Source organism: Gallinula chloropus, assembly GCF_964237585.1.
Source record: "Gallinula chloropus genome assembly, chromosome: 2".
NCBI lineage: Eukaryota > Metazoa > Chordata > Aves > Gruiformes > Rallidae > Gallinula > Gallinula chloropus.
The window spans coordinates 85,053,076-85,074,304 of record NC_140086.1 but is presented as its reverse complement, the minus strand read 5'-3'; the positions used below and the strand labels follow the sequence as shown (position 1 = coordinate 85,074,304).

At 37.9% G+C, this 21,229-nt stretch overlaps 1 protein-coding gene across 1 annotated transcript in view; it reads left to right on the top strand.

Moving 5' to 3' along the window:
- The window catches only part of LOC311205392 (cadherin-9), a gene marked incomplete at both ends in the record, with an annotated part of 77,238 nt that extends 59,816 nt beyond the window's left edge, over nucleotides 1–17,422 (top strand). The window contains 6 exons of the mRNA XM_084279800.1: nucleotides 905–1,158; nucleotides 2,432–2,568; nucleotides 3,927–4,048; nucleotides 13,712–13,829; nucleotides 13,919–14,170; nucleotides 16,935–17,422. Coding sequence (XP_084135926.1) covers nucleotides 905–1,158; nucleotides 2,432–2,568; nucleotides 3,927–4,048; nucleotides 13,712–13,829; nucleotides 13,919–14,170; nucleotides 16,935–17,422 — 1,371 coding nt within the window. The remainder of the gene's footprint in view (nucleotides 1–904; nucleotides 1,159–2,431; nucleotides 2,569–3,926; nucleotides 4,049–13,711; nucleotides 13,830–13,918; nucleotides 14,171–16,934) is intronic.
- Between the last annotated feature and the right edge of the window lie 3,807 nt (nucleotides 17,423–21,229).

Here is a 21,229-nt window from a genome sequence, read left to right as displayed (position 1 = left end):
TAATATGTACAGCAGTCAGGTGTCTTCAATACCTAAAATCTGTCTTGGTTTAAGCCTAATCTTGCTGAAATTTAAGTTGCTATTTATTATCTCAATGGAAATCCAAGCAGCAATGTCATGGGCAGAAATCTAATCCAAAATACCACCTCTGACTGACTGATTGGTTGCTTTTTAGTGTTCAGACTGTTAAACTCTGACCACTATTTTCAGTTCTATTCTTTTGAACATATAACTAACAAATTATACCTATATATATAAAATATAGATGTATACACATATATTTGTAAATATAGGTATGCTTATATATGTTCATTCATGCATATATGTGCAAATATGAATATATATACACGCGTATGGGTATATGGATATGCGTAGTATAAATGTCACATAGATTGGAAATCAGAAATGATAGTTTTTCTTTTCATTTTGGAACATGGAGGCCAGGAACAGGTCTGGGTTGCTCCTCATGCAAACATAAGAGACGGTTGGTGGTAATGGGGGAGGAGTCAGGAAAAAGGATTTAGGACAGGGAGCATTTAAGATCTGGGATAACTGTTACTGTTCCTACCAAGGAGATAAATAAGACCTTTGACAACTCTTACTTGTGCACTGAGTCCAATACAAATTGAGTTTCTTTCTTTTTCTGTTTTTCTATAGATGGACCCCTCCTGGTTTTCCAGGAATCTGAGCAAGTAGTAGGCAGAGGGATCATAATTGCCCTGCTAATTTATGATACTCTTATTTTTCTTACAACTAGAACAGGCCCTATTTTCTCCATGATCTCCAAGATGTATTACATTTTAGAGCTTTTGCTCCTAAAAATGCCTACATTTCTAATTCAGCATTATAAAACTCACATTTCTTGTAGTGACAATTTTCTTTATGGTTATTATTTGCTCCTCAGCATCTGGACTTTGAAAACAAGATGTTATACACCTTAAGAGTTGAAGCAACCAACACTCACCCTGATCCTCGTTTTCTTCAGCTGGGGCCATTCAAAGACACAGCTTTGGTCAAAATTTCTGTAGAAGACATAGATGAGCCTCCAGTGTTCAGCAGACCCTGGTATTTAATAGAAGTAGATGAAGATGCTAAAGAAGGAAGCATTATTGGGCAGGTTGTAGCCCAAGATCCAGATATAGCAAAGAATGCAATAAAGTAAGCCATTATACAATAGAAATGCTTTAGATATGGATCACATCTCATGCACATAGTCAGAGTGCAATGTAATATGGGGCCACCTAAGTAATTAAGTCCATAGGGGCTACTGAAAAGTGTTGTGCAGAGAAATGCCTATGGAAACTTGTGAAGGCAAACAGTTAACAATGCAGGGTGTGCTTCTGAAGGACACTCTACAGACACCAGAAAAAAAAAAAAGGAGAAATCAGCATTCAACTGGCATGTTCTTGTACTTTCACAAAACTGTTCAAAAGATTACACTTGTTTCCAAAGGCAAACTTAATGTGAAACACTCAACTCCGTGTGTTTCTACACTCCCTGCTGGTTGACAGCAGTCCGCTTTCTGTGCCTTCATAATCCCCAAAACATAACACTGTCTACCACGTTCCATAGCTTAACTATTTAATGATGACATTATATGAAGTAAGAAATGTTTGGCAGAAAGTTATAACAGAAGTAAATGCACAGGGTTTTGAAATTGCTGTAAATGTTAGTCATCTGCTGTTATTATAGGCAGTAACAAACACAGCACTAAAATTTGTGTATTTACCATGCAGCTTATTAGGAAACCCAGTCTCTGCATTTCTGACCAAGTCTGTTACAACCTGCAGCAGTAAAGATTGGGGTAGGAGGTGGAAAAACAGAAAGTATAATAATTTTAAGTAATCTATCTATAAAATCTCAATTTAACTTGATAGTGACTGGTAAATACTAGACTAATTCAAAAACAGATGTAAAACAATTTTTTCTTTGCAAAGCAAAAGGCAATGTCATAAAATAAGATTTAAAGAACTTTCAACTTAAACAACAACTAATACAAAGATGTTTCTGGTGATTTTGATGTTCCTTGTATTATCTCAAAAATATCTTGTTATAAATTGATACTTAATTATATCTGCAGTGTGTGTCCTTTGATGACTGAGTTCTCAAAGAACCAATTCATGTGAAAAAATATTATCTAAGAATTTTGATTTTTAGTTTTTATTCCAGCATTCACTTTATGAGCTAAAATGTGGTTTTGAATATCAATCTAATGAACTGCCTATATAAAGTTTGTTTTTCATCCTGCTCACTAGTCCTAAAAATAAATAATAATAGTTTCTCAGTATTTGTAACATGCTACAGGACAGCTTAGGTTAATTGTAAAGAAAACATTCTCAGTTAACCACAGTTAAAATTTAGAGGTGGCTGTGAGATAAATTAGAGACTGTAACAAGAAATAGTGATGCTCAGTTATACTGTATCTTCACAGATATTCTGTGGATCGACACACCGACCTTGACAGAATATTCAACATCTATTCAGGAAATGGATCCTTATTCATCTCAAAGCCACTTGACCGGGAAGAAACTCCTTGGCACAACATAACTGTCATAGCAACTGAAATCAGTAAGTTTGAGATCATTTATCTTGGAAGAACATTAGAACTGAGACAAGACTGAAATTCTACAGTATCTATGAATTAACTTGTTTAATTTGTTTTGCCCTTATTCATAGACAGAGTATCTTTAAATGCACATCTAAAAGTTCAGTTTACTACTTTAGGATTACCTTTGCCCATTTATGAAAAGATAATTTGGAATTCTCAGGCTCAGCAAAAGCATGTATGGTATATATTAGGCAAGTTAACTGGTTCTCTGAGAATTCCTAGAAAATAATTTTGTGCAGCCACATTCACTGGCTTTATCCTAAGCGAATTTGTTAGGAAAATTATTTGAAAAGAAATTAAAAGAATGACCACGGTAAATAGGGGGAGAAATTATGCTTTACCTCAAGTGCTTTTACTTACCTCAGGAAATGGCTTCATCTGAAGCCGAGACTAGAAGAAATTCTTTCCCCTCGATTTCTGGAGCAAACCCTGGCTCTGCCTTTCTCCTGGATTCTTCACTATTCTGTCAGGCCCTTTTAGGTCTGGATATCTCCTGTGTGCCTTCTCTTTTCAGCCAACTGATAACAGTCATCAGAGAGGAAACAGGCAGATTGATATTAGGGAACAACTTTTCTCCCTTCCTTCACTCTTCCTATAGATTCCTAAGGAGTCTATGTGCCTATCAGTATGGGAGTTAGATAATATGAAGAGATTAATTATATGCCCATTTTCAGAAAGACTGATACCTTTTCCTCATAAAAGGCTTTTTCATTGTTTGGTCAAATATGGTCTCCATTTTCAGTATATGTAGTGCTAGATTCATCTCCAGCAATAACTTGACCTTGGAGGTCAAGTTTTTGAAGACTGATTGACGATAATGTCTACATATCTCCATTTATTTTTTTGTTTTTACATTTTGGGGAGAAAGGACAACTTTGGGCTGTTGGGGTTTTTTTTTTGTGTGTGGTAGGGTTGTTGACTGACATTGTTTGACTGCTTTACGGATTTGAACAAGTAAATGTTCTTGACAGATTGACCTCAGGAAACAGCTTTTAAAATGAATCATTTACTGTGCTGATGTATGGAATACAAATCAATAACAACTGAGTGACCTGGGTTTAATGCAAATAAATTTAAATATACTTTTCATTATTTCAAAATACATATACTATAATGCAATAATTTGTTTCAAATAGAAATAGGGGGTTTATGCATATGGAACATATGTCAGTAGAAAATGAAATATAATTTTAATAGAATCAATATAAATGAACATTTCTAATGTGTATTGGGAAAAAACATTAGATAATTTCAGGTCTTTTCATAGACATAGACTGTAAATCTTTGTATTGTAATATAAATAATTTTCTTGTTTCAGATAATCCTAAACAAAGTAGCCAGATACCTGTCTTCATCCGGATTTTAGACATAAACGATCATGCACCAGAGTTCGCCAAATACTATGAAACATTTGTTTGTGAAAATGCAAAAGCAGGACAGGTAACCAAATAGTTCTGTTACTGAAAATCTTTTAATGAAACTATTCTGGAATACCATCATGAAGACTTCAACATATTTTATTTTGAATAACTGCAAACCACTTCCACCTCTTTATTCCCTACCTTCTACTAAAACTACCAATTGATTCAAAAAAGGTTTAAGGAGATAAAAGATGCAGGACTTGACTTTAATTTAATGACATAACATCTACTATAGGATGGCTTTTATTTCAGAAAATATTTTTCAGAACTAGTTATGCATAATGCTACAAAACCCTTTATACTCTTTGACAAGTCCATTTCTTTCTGGATTTTTTCAAAGCCTTAGTTTATTTAGCCACACCTTCAAGTACACATAGCAGGAAAAACTTTTATTATGCTTCAGTAAGGGAGTTGTGAAAAATATTATTTTTTGCAAAAATAAAAGATAATGCAGCTGTTTCCATTGTAAGTTGCATTTCAATTTGGAGTTGAGTTAAATTTGTTGGTCAAAGCTCATTATATCCCTCTCTAAACTATCTGAGTGATTCTGTAATAACCTAAAAAGACAATAATAAGATTTGTAGAGAAAACGAAGTGATAACTGGAAACTGAGGAAGGAGGCAGACCAATGGAACTCAGAGCCAGAATATTACAGAAATCTTTTAATATTATTGCCACTAGAGCAAACATCTATTTATGCTAGTGCCAGTCAACCTTTCAGTTTTAAATCCTGTGAAAAAAATATGTATGTTTTTATGATTTTAAATTCTGAAAGTACTTCCTAAAGAACTGGATTTTTATAGCAGAATAGGTACAGATTGTCTTTCAAGCATGGGCCAAAGTCCATGTAAACCTCTTCTGAAGACTGATGCATTTTTGGGTGCAAGAAAAGCTTGACATCATTATTAATTGTAGCATAAATCTGAGTGGGCTCCTACTCTAGCAGAAAGAGGTCAGGATGGAGCCCTAAAGTCATCGTAGGTCTGTCCTTTTTTCTCATTAGTTTTATGCTGTTATCATCCAACCAAAACTGGATGACTTCTCCGAAGTATGTGGGAAGGATCAGAATGTAGGATACTTTGTTTGATGTTAGAGCACGGGGACCACACAGCACTCAAAGTCTCTACAGGTCTGGTGGATATGGATACAAATCAGTAAGCATGCTCATGTTTTACCTTGGCTGCTGCCTGGTTTTGTATTTAACATAATAATGGGGGCTGCAATGGAAGTAGATCAGATGGTACCTGAGATGAATCTAGAATTTCAGGCACTGCAGAACTCTAGACAGAGAAGAACTGCAGTTTACCAGTTATGATTCAACTGATGATCTATGAATCACAGAATCACAGGGGTTGGAAGGGACCTTGAGAGATCATTGGGTCCAAGCCCCCCTGCCAAAGCAGCTCCCTAGCTCATATTGCACAGATAGGCATCCAGATGGGTCTTGAATATCTCCAGAGATGGAGACTCCACCACCTCCCTGGGCTGCCTATTCCAGGGCTCTGTCACCCTCATTGTGAAAAAGTTCTTCCACATGTTGGTGTGGAACTTCCTGTGCTGCAACTTGCAGCCATTGCCCCTTGTCCTGTCCCCACAGACCACTGAAAAGGGGCTGGCTGGTTCCCTCTGCATCCCATACTTAAGATATTTATAAACATTAATTCGGTCCCTCCTTAGTCTTCTTTTCTCCAGGCTGAACAGTCCCAGCTCACTCAGCCTTTCCTCATACGGGAGATGCTCCAGGCCCTTAGTCATCTTTGTAGCCTTTCTCTGGACTCTCTCAAGGAGGTCCCTACCTTTTTTATACCAGGAAGCAGAGAACTGGACACAATACTCCAGGTGGGGCCTGACCAGGGCAGAGTAGAGGGGGAGGATCACCTCCTTTGACCTGCTGGTCACACTCTTCCTGATGCATCCCAGGATCCCATTGGCCCTCTTAGCCACCAGGGCACACTGCTGGCTCATAGCCAATCTGTCATCAACCAGGACCCCCATGTCCTTCTCCACAGAGCTCTATGATGAAAAAAAAATAAGAGAGATAAAAAGAGAGGAAAAGATTATATGGTGGATTGCTGAAGTTTGCGTTTAATTCTACTTCATTGGATGTAACATGGGAACTGACATAAGTGGGTTAGAAAGACAGGGGATACTTTGAGTGAAATCACTTGGTCTTGAAGATGTGTTGGACCATCATCAGTCCCCCTAAAAAATAGTAAAGATATATGTTGCACTCATTTAGTACTAATTATTTTAGAGATCACCTAAAGCAGCTGTCTTACAATCATTATTGCTTCTTCACACAACACAGCAGTGCTTCTACACCTGGTTCCAATAGCAGGAAAGCCAGACTGAGAAGATAAATACATTTAGTTAATTTTTAAATTTTCAGTTTTTAATTGGACTCAGTTATTAATCACACTGCTCTCAGGTACATCACACATCTCAGGTGCATCAGGAAGCAGTTAGAATGATCAAATATTGCTCTCTGCCACCAAGTGACATTGCTCATTCTCAACATCAGCAGATATTACAGGTGGCATTTGTTGTGTTTTTCAGATAGCCTTAGGAGTGTCAGAGGAAAGAAAATCCTACAGAGTCTTTCTTCCTCCCTTGCCACTCTTTTGTCTCCAAACAACAACAGTACGACTGGGGAGAAATATTATCACTAGAGGTGCATAAATAACTACATTCATTAGGCTGGAACAGATTTGTCACCATGCGAGTCCTGTTCCACTGGCTAATACACAGGATAAAGAAAAGTATGACGCAGCCTTCCTCTCGCAAAATTTAGAAATCCCTAATCCTTTGATGGTGTGTTAGAGCCTCAGGGACTGTTGTGGGGAAGGCTCTGGTACAAGTTCTCTCATGCCCTTGTCACGGGAATTAATTGGGTCTTTTTAGTTGGATTAGAGGATGAGTCCTCTCCATGGAAACCGGGAAGGTTTACTTGAAAAGGAGACTGATTTTGCCGAACAATTTGCTAGTAACAATTTAGCTTATTTCAACACCTATCAATAATAATATTTAAGAAAATAACCTAGGTCGCTTTTTTTTTTTTTTTTTTGCACTGATGCTATATTCTTTCCTGCCATTCAGGGGCTCTCAGACATCAGAACAGAGAATTTGTTTCCCTTTTCAGAAAGCTGGCAGATTTTTCTTTTCATTAGACTCCATACTCCCCCTCCCTTTTTCAGATGGAGCAGACAGAGATCACATTTTTCATGTGGCCATCGCTAATTATCAGTCACGAGTTGTTTATACATTGTAGCAGCCTTTTCTAGGTAGACACCTATTAGCTTGATTTAGTGAGAGACCCATGCTAACAGTCTGTCTCTCCTTTGAAGTAAGAATTGGAATTCAAGGGAGAATTTTCCAACTTCTGATAAGCATTCAGTCCCGCTTTAAAACTGCCAACACATTTGTGGAACAGAGCCAAGACTTGAAAACCAAACTGTCTTGCATTACCAAACATGAAGCTTCCTTAAGTGGCAGGCTTTTTATAACATTCCTTAAGACATAAAGCATCAAGATCAAAGGTCTACTGAAGCTTACACACATGTGATGTAGGCTGCTTTCTGCAGCTAGCACCATACAGGTGCATAGGCTAGAACTGTGCCTGAATGCCATGCGTGACTGTGCAAAATAGCAAGATGGTCAGTAGATGATCTACTGACAGTTGGATTGATTTTGAAGCACCTGTATCTGGGGAGACTTCAAGTGTATTATTATTTCACTTGTAGAGAAATGTAACCACTTTGAACTCTTCTATGAAATCTTCATCCCATTCGCATACAATGTGCTGAGTTATTAATAAATGTAACAGTAGTTAATGATTTGCCCTACCAGACTGTACAGGCAGGGGAAAGGGCAAGAGAAAGAAAGGAAAGGAGAAACATAAAGCTGCTCTTCCACCATTCCCCCGCAGCATTTGCACACTGCTATGTTCTGATAATTATCAAAAGCACAGTCTCTCTCACATGTTTTTTCATAGTTTATTGCAGAAAGAGTGGACTTGAAAAATATTTGCAGCACAAAATAGGTTTAATAAATTTCAAGAATGACAAAGCCAGTGCTCCCAGATCTAGCATTTGTTTGGTTCTCTTCTATACCACTTCTGAAAAATCTGTCAGACAAAAACAAACAGCAAAGTGTCCCAAAAATTCCCTTCTCAAGTACCTACTGATATTTTAAAGTCTTATCTCAGAACCAGCTGAAAGTAGATAAATTACGTCTGAGAAATTTCTCTGTTGTACAATATCCAGGTTTAACTAAAAGCATAACAAGAATGAAAGCCCAAATGATTTAAGTGGATTGAAGGTGTATTCCTCTGCATATCTATAATCACATACAAGAAGCAATAAAATTCAGCAGCTGTTACTCTATCTCTACTTTAACACTGTCTGTCTCCAGTGGTCTTACTTCTCTGAGACTGGAAGTACAATTTTCATGCTATATCACAATTCAGTTTTTTAAAAACTTCAAAAAGGCACTGTCTACAACAACAGACCATCTATAAATTCCTGTGAAAGTTATGTTATTTTTCACTGTCTTATTTGTAATGAACTTTAAAAGAAGGAATTTTGAAAAAAAAACCCTGTTTAAAAATACAATAGTTAACAACTTATATGCTGCTGTTCTGAAAAGAAGCTGCAGCAGATTACACTGCTAATATTCTATTTGTCTCAAATTTTGTTTTTATTAATATAAAATTTTAACCTGAAAATATATTACATCTATCCATCCATAGATCTTATCTTGTTCAACAACCTTTCAACAATCTGTCTGGAGCACTTTGGTGCATTTTTAAAGTGTGCATCCTGGGGTCAGCGTGCAACTGTGGTTTATTTGCATGACATGCCAAGCCAGTGCAGGCTGAAAACTCATCTAAAAAGTGCCTGGCTGGTGCTGACCTCAATACCGTTAATGCACTACTAGTTTAATGTTTGCTTTAGTAGTTCCTACATTCCTTTTAAAGGCAGCCCCAAGGCTGAATCCATGATCCAAGTCTCCTACTTATGCAGCTCTCCATGTCCACAAATGCAGCCTCAGGAACAGTAAGGGCTTGCTCTGAAGTGCACAGGGACCCTTGTTATTTCAGAATGCCCCCACCTAGCTTTTACTCACTTTCCGCCTTTAAAACAGCTGGTTATGTCTAAGGGTGTAGTGGATATACATAAGGAATCTGATACTAGGCAGTCTATCCATCCTCAATCACATTTTCAGATAGGAATATGAATAGCTATAAAATAGCCTGAATATAAACTGCCGTCACAATTTTGACTGTGGTATAAGTCATGGCCTTAAAACTACAGTATCCAGGAGAAAAAAAAAAAACCAAACAAAAAACCCCAAAAACAACAACAACAAAAAAAACCCAAGCAACCCCAAAATAGCATTATAATTGATCCTGTTCTACATCTGAAAAAAAAATACACCAATGGGAGATAGGTCCAAACCCTTTAAGAAACTCTCTGACTTCACAATAAAAGAAATTACACAAGAAATTTTTCCAGTGGGAATAATTCCTCATTCAGAACTCCTCTTACATGGACAAGCCACTACGGCAACTTTGCCATGAGTGTAAAAGAGAGAACTGTCTCAATACATGTTTAAATTTTCAGTATCCTCAAAGACAAGTAATGCCTAAAAATTAAATGTACCCAATAAGATCCACTCAAGAGTACGAGACTGTTTCTTTAAACACTGAAGTCCTCATGCATCTGCAGCCCTCAAAGTAATGACAATAATGCTGTATCTTCCAGATCGTGCTCATTCTCATGGGAAACTGTGGAAGAAAGAAAAAAATGGGAATGCTTTTTATCTTCTCTAAGCCTGATATGCTTGAAACATATTTGAGTACAAGTCATTTTCTTGAAATAACTCTTCCCTCATAAATCTTACAATGTCAGAGAACTTTATCTGAACTCCTTGTGAAGAGTGATCATAACTCAACATCTATAAATTCTTCAAAACAGAAGAATACATTTCCAACATGAAATTACAAAATATACATGAAACGATGCTATTTTTTTTTCATATAAATGTGATAACTAAAATAAAAATAGCCACATCACTCCCATTTCTACAAGGATTACCAATAATAGAATTCTCTTTTATTTACAGCTGTATAACTGGGGGAAGGGGAGGAGGAACTGAACAAAGAAACAAAAAAAAACCAAACAAAAACCCACTCGCACCTTAATTAGCTAACATTTTTAATTTCCTTTGCCTATTCATCATTTGAAAAAAAATAAATCACCTGCAATCATAATTTCTCATTGTTCTTTCACTCTCCCATCTTTCCTGGTGGAAGAACAGCTGGTTCTCAATTTATGCAGCCAATAGTGAGAACATGTAATAAGTTCTGGTGATGGTTTGTTGTATTTTTTTTTCTTTTTCAGCCTCACCCTCAACAATAAGTTTTCGATTTAATTAGGTTCCTCTATGCCTGGCACAATTGTCCTACTCCATGTGATTTACACATGAAGAGAATCAAATCCAGACCCTACAAACATCCTACTGATTACATCTCAAAAAGCCCCAAGATACTCAACTGCAATTTCTGGTAGCTATTATATAAGGATATTTTCTCCTTGAGTTTTTCAGCAAGTAATTGCACAAATATTATCACATATTCTAATTGTCTCTCTTCTCCCTGGCACTTTTTACACTTTTTCTGTCTTTTCAAACTTGTAAATATGTGAAAGGAAATTTTTCTCATTTGAATTTGGTATTTTAGCCCTATCAGAAGGATATAATTTTTTAATAACATTGAGGTTTTACATTAAGCAATGCAAAAGTAAATTAAGCTTTCTCTCTGTATTGCCACTCTCAGAAGCAGATTATGGCAAAGAAAAAATAGCAATGGGATGTTGTAAAAATTTTGGCGTAATCAGTGACTTGGCAATTTACTGAATAAGCTACTTTGCCGTAAACAGGTATTTGGCTAATCTGGGAAAGAGCTATAACTTTTTTTTTCTAAAACATCTAAGTAGCAATGATCATCAAATGCTTTGAAAGTGGAGACCTTAACATGTAGTTATGCAGTTAGAAAAACTGCATAATCTTCACAAATTACCTTTCAAGGTCCTCAATATGTCTCAAAAATAAAAAAGAAAATATGTATAAAACATCTTGTGATTGTTTTAGAAGGAGATGATAGGAAGTGAATCAGCCAAACTCAGACCTTCCCTATTGTGTTGTTTGTTTGTGTTTGGGGTTTTTAATAACAATATCATTAGCTTTTATAAATGTATCCCAAAATTAACTAGAAAAAAGTGGGGCAAATATTCATTGTGTAGAATAGCACTAACAACAGCAGGTTTCTGGATGATCCAGTAAGAAAAACTCTTTAGGATTTTGGTAGCCCTGTAATAATATTTGCCTAATACAGTGCTCCATCCTGAGAGACGTTAAAAACCCTCCAAAATTCAACTGTATCCTGAAGTCCACCTCAAGCTGATGTTCACAGAAAATACATAAGAAAACCCCATTCCTTATTTGATTGCTGCAGAGATTAAAAATTGTATCAGTGTTACTTGTCAATTACTGTATTTCTTGAAGGAGTCATTCTGTCCTTTCCCTGGAACTATCATAAAAACAAGCAGTGAAGTAAGTCTTTGATAGCAAGTGGCTTTGATGTCTCTGGGATTTCCGGATACCCTACACACTGGAAACACGTGAAAACTTCAACACATGCATTGGATCTCTCATGCCTTTGAAAGAAACTGACTGCTGAGCTCTTTCTGCCTTTAAGTTTAGGTGCTCTAGGAACTTGCCTGTACTGGGTTGCAGCATCTTCAGTTGAAGTCTACTCCCATTCTCATGCTGTCAAGCATTCTTATCTTGTGATTGAATAGATGTCCTTGCAAGCCCAGGTGGAGTATGGATGTCTCTCCAGTGCAGTATCGGCTAAGGAGGGCAAAGAATGTGGCAGTCATTCCTATGGGTTACTATAGTGACTATAACTCATGCAACCCAGCATGGTGTCAACTGTTGCAAGTCCTTTCACAAACCACAGCTATTCCCAGGTAGTTTTAATTTCCTCAGTTCTGCAGCTGTTTTCCTTCACCTCTATCAGTCCAGCACCAGACAGAAAGAGAGTCACATTGCTAGTGTATATGTGTGTCTATATATGCATGACTACACATGTTCATACATGTAAAGACTATGCAATCCATAGATACTACTGAACCCTCTCTTTTAGTCCACTCTACCCTGCCCCTATGCTCGCATTATTATCATCACTTCCCAGCTGGGCTTGATGAGGGATTTGAGTGCACCCTCAGTAAGTTTGCACACGGCCCAAGTTGGGGGGGAAGTGTGGATCTGACGGAAAGTAGGAAGGCTTTCCACAGGGACTTGGACAGGTTGAATCGATGGGCAGAGGCCAATGGGATGAAGTTCAACATGGTGAAGTGTCAAGTCCGGCACTTTGGTCAGAACAACCCCAGGCAAAGCTACAGGCTTGGGGCAAGGTGGCTGGAAAGCTGTACAGAGGAAAAGGATTTGGGGGTCTTGGTTGACACTCACCTGAACATGACCCAGATGTGCTCCCAAATGGCCAAGAAGGACAATGGCATTCTGGCTTGCATCAGGAATAGTGTAGTCAGCAAGACCAGGGAGGTGAGGTGATCATCCCCCTGTACTCTGCTCTGATGAGGCCGCACCTCAACTACTATGTTCAATTTAGGGCCCCTCACTAGAAGAAAGACATAGAGGCCCTATAGCGTGTCCAGAGAAGGGCAACAAAGCTGATGAAGGGTTTGGAACACAAGTCTTAGGAGAATTGGCTGAGAGAACTGGGACTCTTTAGCCTGGAAAAGAGGAGGCTCCGGGGAGACCTTATTGCTCTCTTCAACTACCTGGGGGTCTGCCTCTTTTCACAGAAAAGTAGTGATAGGACATGAGGGAATGGCTGCAATTTGCACCAGGGGAGGTTCAGGTTAGAGATTAGGACAAATTTCTTCTCAGAAAGAGTTGTTAGGCATTGGAACAGGTTGCCAGGGAGGTGGTGGAGTCACCGTCCCTCGAGGTGTTCACGGAAAAGACTGGATGAGGCACTTAGGGACAAGGTTTAGTTAGTAATATAGGTGGCAGGGGGACAGTTGGACTGGATGATTGTGGAGGTCTTTTCCAACCTGCATGATTCTGTGAGTGGCCTTGTTAGGGCAGCTATAAAGTTCCACAGCCAGAGGTTTCAATTTAGGAAGGAGTAAAGCATGTCTTTTTATTACCTCGGGAGAACTGAGCATCCTGCCAGTGCAGTACTCCAATTTATCGCCAGGAGCAGATGAGGTGGTCAGGGAATTAGATCCACTTAACAACTGGTTTACACACTACTCTGTGTCATTGCTACATGAGGCCACCAGAGGTTTATGGCTTATTCAGGAGGGCAACTGTTTTCTGTATCACTGAAAAATACTAAATACAAATCAAAGCACACAGCTGTCTTGCAGTGAGAACTGGCCCCTTTTTCATCCTCAGTTATGTGTTTAAACAGTAAAATAACAATTTGCTTACTATAACCTCTCCTGTGTGTATGTGGGGAATGTCTGGCTTAGGACAAGAGTTTGTGTCTTCAGGTAGAGATTTACTGGATTTTTTACTGGACATGAAAAGCAGAGACCTTATTTCAAACACAAGATTTCTAAAACAGCGTGAAATACTGTTTTCTTTCTAGCTGATACAGACTGTGAGTGCAGTTGACAAAGACGAGCCTCCTCGAGGACACAAATTTTTCTTTGAGTTGGTGCCAGAATTTGCTGTTCACCCAAACTTCTCCATTGTAGACAACAAAGGTAATTTCTGACCAGCATCATCCCTCCCATCCCCATTCCACATAAAACTTCATCAAGCAATGTTTATTTACTCCGCTTCTCCATTCTAGATAATACCGCAGGGATTTTGACTAGAAGAAATGGATACAGCCGTAGTAAGATGAGTACCTATCTCCTGCCAATAATAATATTTGACAATGACTACCCGATCCAGAGCAGCACTGGCACGCTGACCATTCGCGTGTGTGCCTGCGACAGCCGGGGGAACATGCAGTCCTGCAACGCCGAGGCCTTGCTCCTCCCTGCTGGCCTCAGCACGGGGGCACTGGTTGCCATTCTCCTCTGCATCATTATCCTCCTAGGCAAGTACCTGCGACAAGATGTTTAATAGACTAGGAAAAGGTCTGACCACTTCTACACCCTGCAGAGCAATATTTCATACATGATGTAGGTTGGAGGGGTTGCTAGGGCTTTGTTTGTTGTTATTTTGGTTTGGGTTTTTTTTATCAACCTTTTTCTAAGATAGAAAAGTATCTGGAACAGCAGAAGAGAGAACTACTATAGGATATCATCATTACTATTCAGAATAATGTGCCAAACGAATGAGACTATCAATGTTATTTAGATTAAATAAATTTGAGAATCTAGGGTCAGTTTTAGATGCTAATTTGAGTAATTTTTTACGTTATAAACAGATTTTGATTTAGATCCAGGGCTTTAAAATCATACTCCTGAAGCTGAGTGATAAGTTTCTCAGTGATTAAAAAATTATCAATTATACTAGCTATTTAATCTTGAATGATTTGTAATTTTTATACTCAGGAAATATTTATCTCAAAAGCATAGAAAATAAATCTTCAATTTCTTTCAAGTGGTAGCAAGAGTAGCTGATTAAATAAATTGTGAGCACAGAAATTAGATGGGTGGTGGGAGAGCAGAGGCATCGGAAAGGTGAAGTGATATATGGAGGAACTAGAATAATTGGTAGCTCATAATCTGGTTTCAAGAACATAAAAACTGCAACTTGCATGTTTTACTTAACAGAGAAGTACCTCCTTGAAAGTGCCAACATCTCTACTTTCCAGACAAACTCTGGAAAACCTCCTTTGCCTTTCCACCTATCTAGCAAACACAGCTTGCTAAGGGGCAGTGACAAGTTTACAGATGACAGTTTATGTAATACTAAGGAGATCACTATTTTTTTCAGTTTTTAGACTGGAATCAAGCTACCTCAAGTAAATATTCAGAGAATCACAGAGGTTGTTAGGAGGAGGGCAATACATACAAACTATATCTGTACTGTTGGGCATAGGGAAAGTAAGGTACTTGAGCTCTGAAGAACTAATTGTCCATACTGCTTAGGTTCAAGCACTGGCACTGGACTGGTTTCAGCGTGGGACATCCTGGATTCCCCAGGACATTGCCCTGTCACAGTCTGAGGAGCAGAACTTGCAGGGCACCACTTGCAGCAGACAATCTGCCTCTCCACCTTTCACAGTTCTTGACAACATGTCAACAGGCTCTGCGCCCTCAAAAGCACCCTTAATGCCCCAACAAGGAGAAGGAACGTGTACCATGAGACACATACTCTTACTTGCTCTCCATCACTCTGTTCTGTTGCAATACTTAAATACAGAAGTATTTAACTAAAAACAAAAATCAAAGTTTTCCTTAGAACCACAGCAATAACACTCAGATAGACTCAGAAGAGGATCAGGAACCAATAGTATGCAAAACAATTGTGAACACTTCTGGTGTCTTGGTCATGCAGTCAGAGACCCTGCTCTACTTAGTGTTACAGACATAGTTGAAGCTAGAGTAGTGTAAGGATGAAGAGCTCTAAACATAATTGTTAGTCTACAGGTGGTGTGGTTCTTGGCACCATTATTAATTGTTCAGCAAGATGTAGTGTGTCAGAATAATTGACTGGCATCATCGTGCCAAAAATAGGAGAGATGTAAGTATAACCTGGCTGTGAAAGAGACTTCAGAATAACTTTTTAATGATCTGCCTTACTATTGTATATGAAGTCTTTCCACTTACTTAAGTGGGCTATTTATAGCATTAGGAAAATTTGAAAAGAATGGCTCCAATACAGATAAAAAACCACAAGCAGAATAAAATAGCCTTTACATTCACAGCACTTTACCATGGCATGTGGAAGAAGTTCCCCTCTCCCTATGCACAGCATGTCAAATATCCCTTTTTATTCACTAGTACTTAAGTCACTCAAAGTAAAAACTTTGCTCCTAAGAATCAACAAAAGTGCTCAGCACTGTTGTAATGTGTGATTGGCAACCACTCTTATGCTCACTGATAGATGATCTCACTGGCTTCTCCTATGTACTCCAGCTACGGGAGCTAGGGTCAGATTTTAAAATACATTTAATCATGAATTGCTATTGAAATCAACAGCATTGGACACCAGAATGTATTTACGAATCGTATCTTCAGGTTTTCATGTCCCTCTGTAGAGGTTCATTTTTGTGTCAATCCTTGCCTCTTCAAAAGGAAGAGTTATTCAACTAATATTTCTTAAACTTGAAGGTTCATGTTTTTAAAAATAAACACTAACAAAAATTGGATTTCAATTCTTGCAATCACTGGCCCAAACCAGTTTATCAATAATACAGATAGCTGAAGGCCTTTAGGTTCTTCTTTTCAGAAGGACCTGTAGATCCCATTTTCAAAAGTGAATCAGGCACTTAGGAACACCCAAATCACTAGGTTTTGAGAGTACGAATTACTTTTGCTCAGTATAATCACCTATACTTCATGAAATCACCCTTCGTGACTTCCAGGAAGGCAGTACTTCACAAAATTAAAATCAAAGTTAAACCCTAGTGGCATGATATTTTTTAAGACTGCCTTCTGTTCAGAATAATTGTAGATCTATTTCAAATGCATAATATTTTAATCATCGCTCCATTAGGTTTAAAAAACCCTAAGTTTTTGACTGCTAGAAAATCATTACTATTTTTTCCCTTTTCAACTTGAAGATAGCTTTTGTCACTATTTTATTCTAAAAACCCCACTACAGCCTAAAACTTTTCCAGTTCAGCAGAAAATGGAAAATATTTTATTTCTAACTATCTATTTTTTCATTCATCTTTTGTTTCCTTTCAGTATTAGTTGTCTTGTTTACGGCTCTCAAGAGACAGAGGAAGAAAGAACCTTTGATCATCTCTAAGGATGATGTTCGGGACAACATTGTGACCTACAATGATGAAGGAGGTGGGGAAGAAGACACCCAAGCCTTTGACATTGGCACACTGAGAAATCCAGAAGCAAGGGAGGAGAGTAAGATGAGAAGAGATGTTATCCCAGAAACTATATTTCAGATACGACGGACTGCACCTCTTTGGGAAAACATTGACGTCCAAGATTTTATTCATAGAAGGTTAAAGGAGAATGATTTAGACCCTGCTGCCCCTCCTTATGATTCACTAGCAACATATGCCTACGAGGGAAATGATTCCATAGCAAATTCCCTCAGCTCCCTGGAATCGCTTACCACAGAGGGCAACCAGGACTATGATTACCTCAGTGACTGGGGACCTCGGTTTAAAAAACTAGCAGATATGTATGGTGGAGAGGACAGTGATCGAGACTGAGAAAGTAATCCGTGACCTGGTCAGTGTTAGTGGAATTCATGTCTATGTTACTAGAGAAAGTGGCCTGCTCTCTCTTACTTGGGAATAAAATATTACAAATAAATAGATGTTGTCTTAGTAAGGGTTTGCTTAATCAGTAAGTCAACGTGAATGAAAACGAATGGTTTAGATTTTTAAAAATCTGTAATTCACCCTCTCTGCCTAGAAACCTCTGATGAAAGGTTTTCATAGACAATGGAAAGACAATAAAAGGCTTTTTGTGCCTTTAATAATTAGATGTAAACTTAATTTTTTTTAATTGCTTTGCTTTACCTTTCCTACTAGCTGGGACAGTGTGCAGCCGTATTGTAACATAATCTCAAAATATACTTTGAAAAAGATTAATATTACTGCCATATTTATTGAGTTAAAGAATGTCTGTGTGTTGATTCATCATGATATTTTTATATATGTATATTTATATTTTTGTATTTTTATTAAATAAATTAGTATTTATAAAAACACTACTTAATCATGTACTTTGTTAATCATAAGGAACTGTCCAATCTTTCTGAACAAAGGAAATTGCGTATTGTGCAATACTTGATTTTTGAATGCATCTTCTTATATTGGATTAGTGGTTGAAATGTACTGTGCAAGAACAATATGGAGAGAGTGCTCTGTAACAGAAATGCAGTGTAGAAAAAAGAAAAAATATTTTGAAAAAGTGATTATAAATAAATGCAGTCTGACTTGCAATGTGTATTAAATATGGCATGATAATATAGTTTCATTGTGAAACTCGCCCCTAAATAAGTTCTTACATGAACAGGTGACCAGAGAGAGGATTTAACAGATGTGCCTGGGGATTTAAGGAAACATGATGGTTTATTCTGGTAAACATGAAAACAATTTTATAACATGCATTTTAAAGAAATAGAATAATTAAGCATACATCAATAATGAAAAGAAAGGGATTTGTATTATATTTTTTTTTTTTTGTTTTGAAGAAATTAGGCAAATCAGACAAGTTACTAATAGCTTCTTTTTAAATCAAAGTGAGCCAAGCAATAAAAACAAGGCCCAACTTATATTTTATTAAAGATGCTTGTGTTGTCTTCCTTCAAAGAAGTGCATATATACGCGCATTTTTTAAAGTGCTCATTAAAATCTTCAAGTATATATTTCTGCTTAAAATCTATTTGGTGGATCAGGATTTATGTAATGCAAATTTTTTTGCAACGCAGTACCGGAGGAACTTACCTGGATGATGTGGCCTAACTGAGAGTTGCAAGGTTTGTCCACATTTGTTTACAAAAAATACGAAAAACCGCGCAAATCAAACATGTGAAACAGAATCAATAATGACAATGACACATGATGTACACTGCCCATAGCATTTCCATTTTTATTATTGACTTTATTGAAAACCAAGTGCATACAGGTGTCAAAAAAAAATGTTTTAAGGTTTGCTTAGTTATTTTCAGATCTTTTTGGAAACTTAAGATACACATTGGCAATGTAATGTGGACTACTGAGCCACCCATCTCTTACAAAAAGATAGTAAAAGAGTCTACACAAGGTCACTTCATCCAGGCATAGGAACACATCCCCACCTAATATTTTCTTCTCTACTACATTTTCTTTCAGATGATTTCTCAAAAAAATCTCTTTACTATTATTTATTTTATCCCTCTACCATATTCTTTTCCAGCCCCAAGGATGCATCTCAAGTTTTCTGACAGTGAACTCCCTTTTTTGTGAGGGGCTGTGTGTGTCAGGGGACTGAGGGACACCTGAGCAGCTCACTGTGAGCCACATGGCAGTTCTGCAATGCTATATTGCAAGGAAAAGACTTTAGTGACACAAAAAAATCAAAATACCCTGCAGCCCTGTGGCAGCCATATACTTGGATGTGATGCAGTAACAGGTCATCATTGTGTAGCCTGGTGGCATAAGAATACATGTATTTTATTTTTTTTTTTGTGTCTTGAAGGTGAAAGGAAAAGACTTGTGGAAAGTATGTTCTCAAAAGTATTGCTGGCAAAGTGAAAGCACAGAGCTTTGCTTTAGTCTTTCAATACAATTTTCGTAACTTTAAGGCTCTGTCTTAAGATGGGAGGAAAGACTGGATGATAAAACAATTATGTCCCTGAAGAGAAATGACTGGGAGAAAAACAAAACAAAACAAGAATATAGGAAAAGCTTCCTTGACTTACAGAAACTGTACACCTAAACTTCATCTTCAGTGACAAACACATTAGATTGGACTAAGAGGAGAGCTTTTAGCAAACTTGTAAGCTGTCATCAGTAATCTGAGTATCACATAGTGATGTATAACAGTTGTAGAGAGGAAAATGAAAACACATCTGTCCCCAAGAAAGGACAGACACAAAGTATATGTCAGCAGAGTTGAGTGGCACCTTTGTCTATGACAGAGGCATGCACCTTTGCTGTGATGGGCATTCAGCAGAGCAGCTACATTGCCTTGGAGTTCGTCCACCCGAAATGCTAGAACATTATGCCTGCAAATCCCATGCTGTATCACCTTCCAGTACAGAGGACATTCTGAGATGAACAGGGGCAGCTTCTGGCCTGTGACTTGCCGAGGCTCCTGGGTGGGCAGTTGCTCTGGTAATGCAGCTAATTAAATCTCAAGTTTTCTATGCCTCTGTATAGGCAGAAAGCCAGATACAGGAACTAGCAGTAACTTGCACAGTGTTGGCATATAGAAATCTACTTTCAGGTTACAAAAGTGGCAGAAAAAATTTCAGACCTGATTACCTTCCATTTTCCAGTAAAAGGTTCAGGAGTTATGTACATCAACTTTTCGATTGATTAAGCAATATTTTTGCGAAATAAGTATTAACCAAATCCATTGTTCAATGAATAAACAGGAATTTTGAAGGAAAAGGAAAAAACTTGGGTAATAAACGTATGTGGACAAATAATTTTGAAGTCCAGTTACTGGTAAGTCATCTCCTTTTCATCATCATTGAAGCAATAGCTGTATGATTTCTCTAAATCCTGAAGGGAGCACCACACCTATATCCCACTATCACATTGTATTTGGATCCCCCAAGTAAAACATGGTAAAAGAGAGTTTGGTAAAAGAGAGTTTGATGGCTACTGTCAGTGACACAAGGCCTACATTTGAGGAATTGGGTGAGGGTCAACATGGATCCCATTATCCTAGCATAGTTGAAGGAGCAGAAAATGTCTTTGAGTTGTCCAACAGAAACTGGTACTGATGAAGTTATTACCTTCCTTTGGCATTTTAAAATTAGTGACATTTATTGGTAGAAAAGACAAAAAGCCAGACAAAAAAAGACCAAGCGTCAGCTGAATAAGCTATCAGGATTGATCCAATAGAACTGTAGAATCACGGAAAGGTTTGGGTCGGAAGGGACCTTAAAAGTTTCAACCCCCTTGCCATGGACAGGGACACCCTCCACTAGAGCAGGTTACCCAAAACCCCATCCAGCCTGGCATCAAACACTGCCAGGGAGCCACAGCTTCCCTGGGCAACCTGTGCCAGTGCCTCACCACCTCACAGTAAAGATTTTTTTTCCTTATAGGTAATCAAAATCCACCCTCTTTTTATTTAAAATTACAACCACTTGTCTTATGACTACATCACCTTTTAAACAGTTCCTTTCCAGCTTTCCTGTAGGCCCCGTTGGACAGTGGAAGGCTGCAGTAAGGTCTTCACAGATCCTTCTCTTCTGCAGGCTGAACAAGCCCAACTCTGTCAGCCTGTCTTCATAGGAAGGGTGTTAGCAGAAATTATGATTGATGTAGTGTGCTACACAGTATTGTTTAAGCATC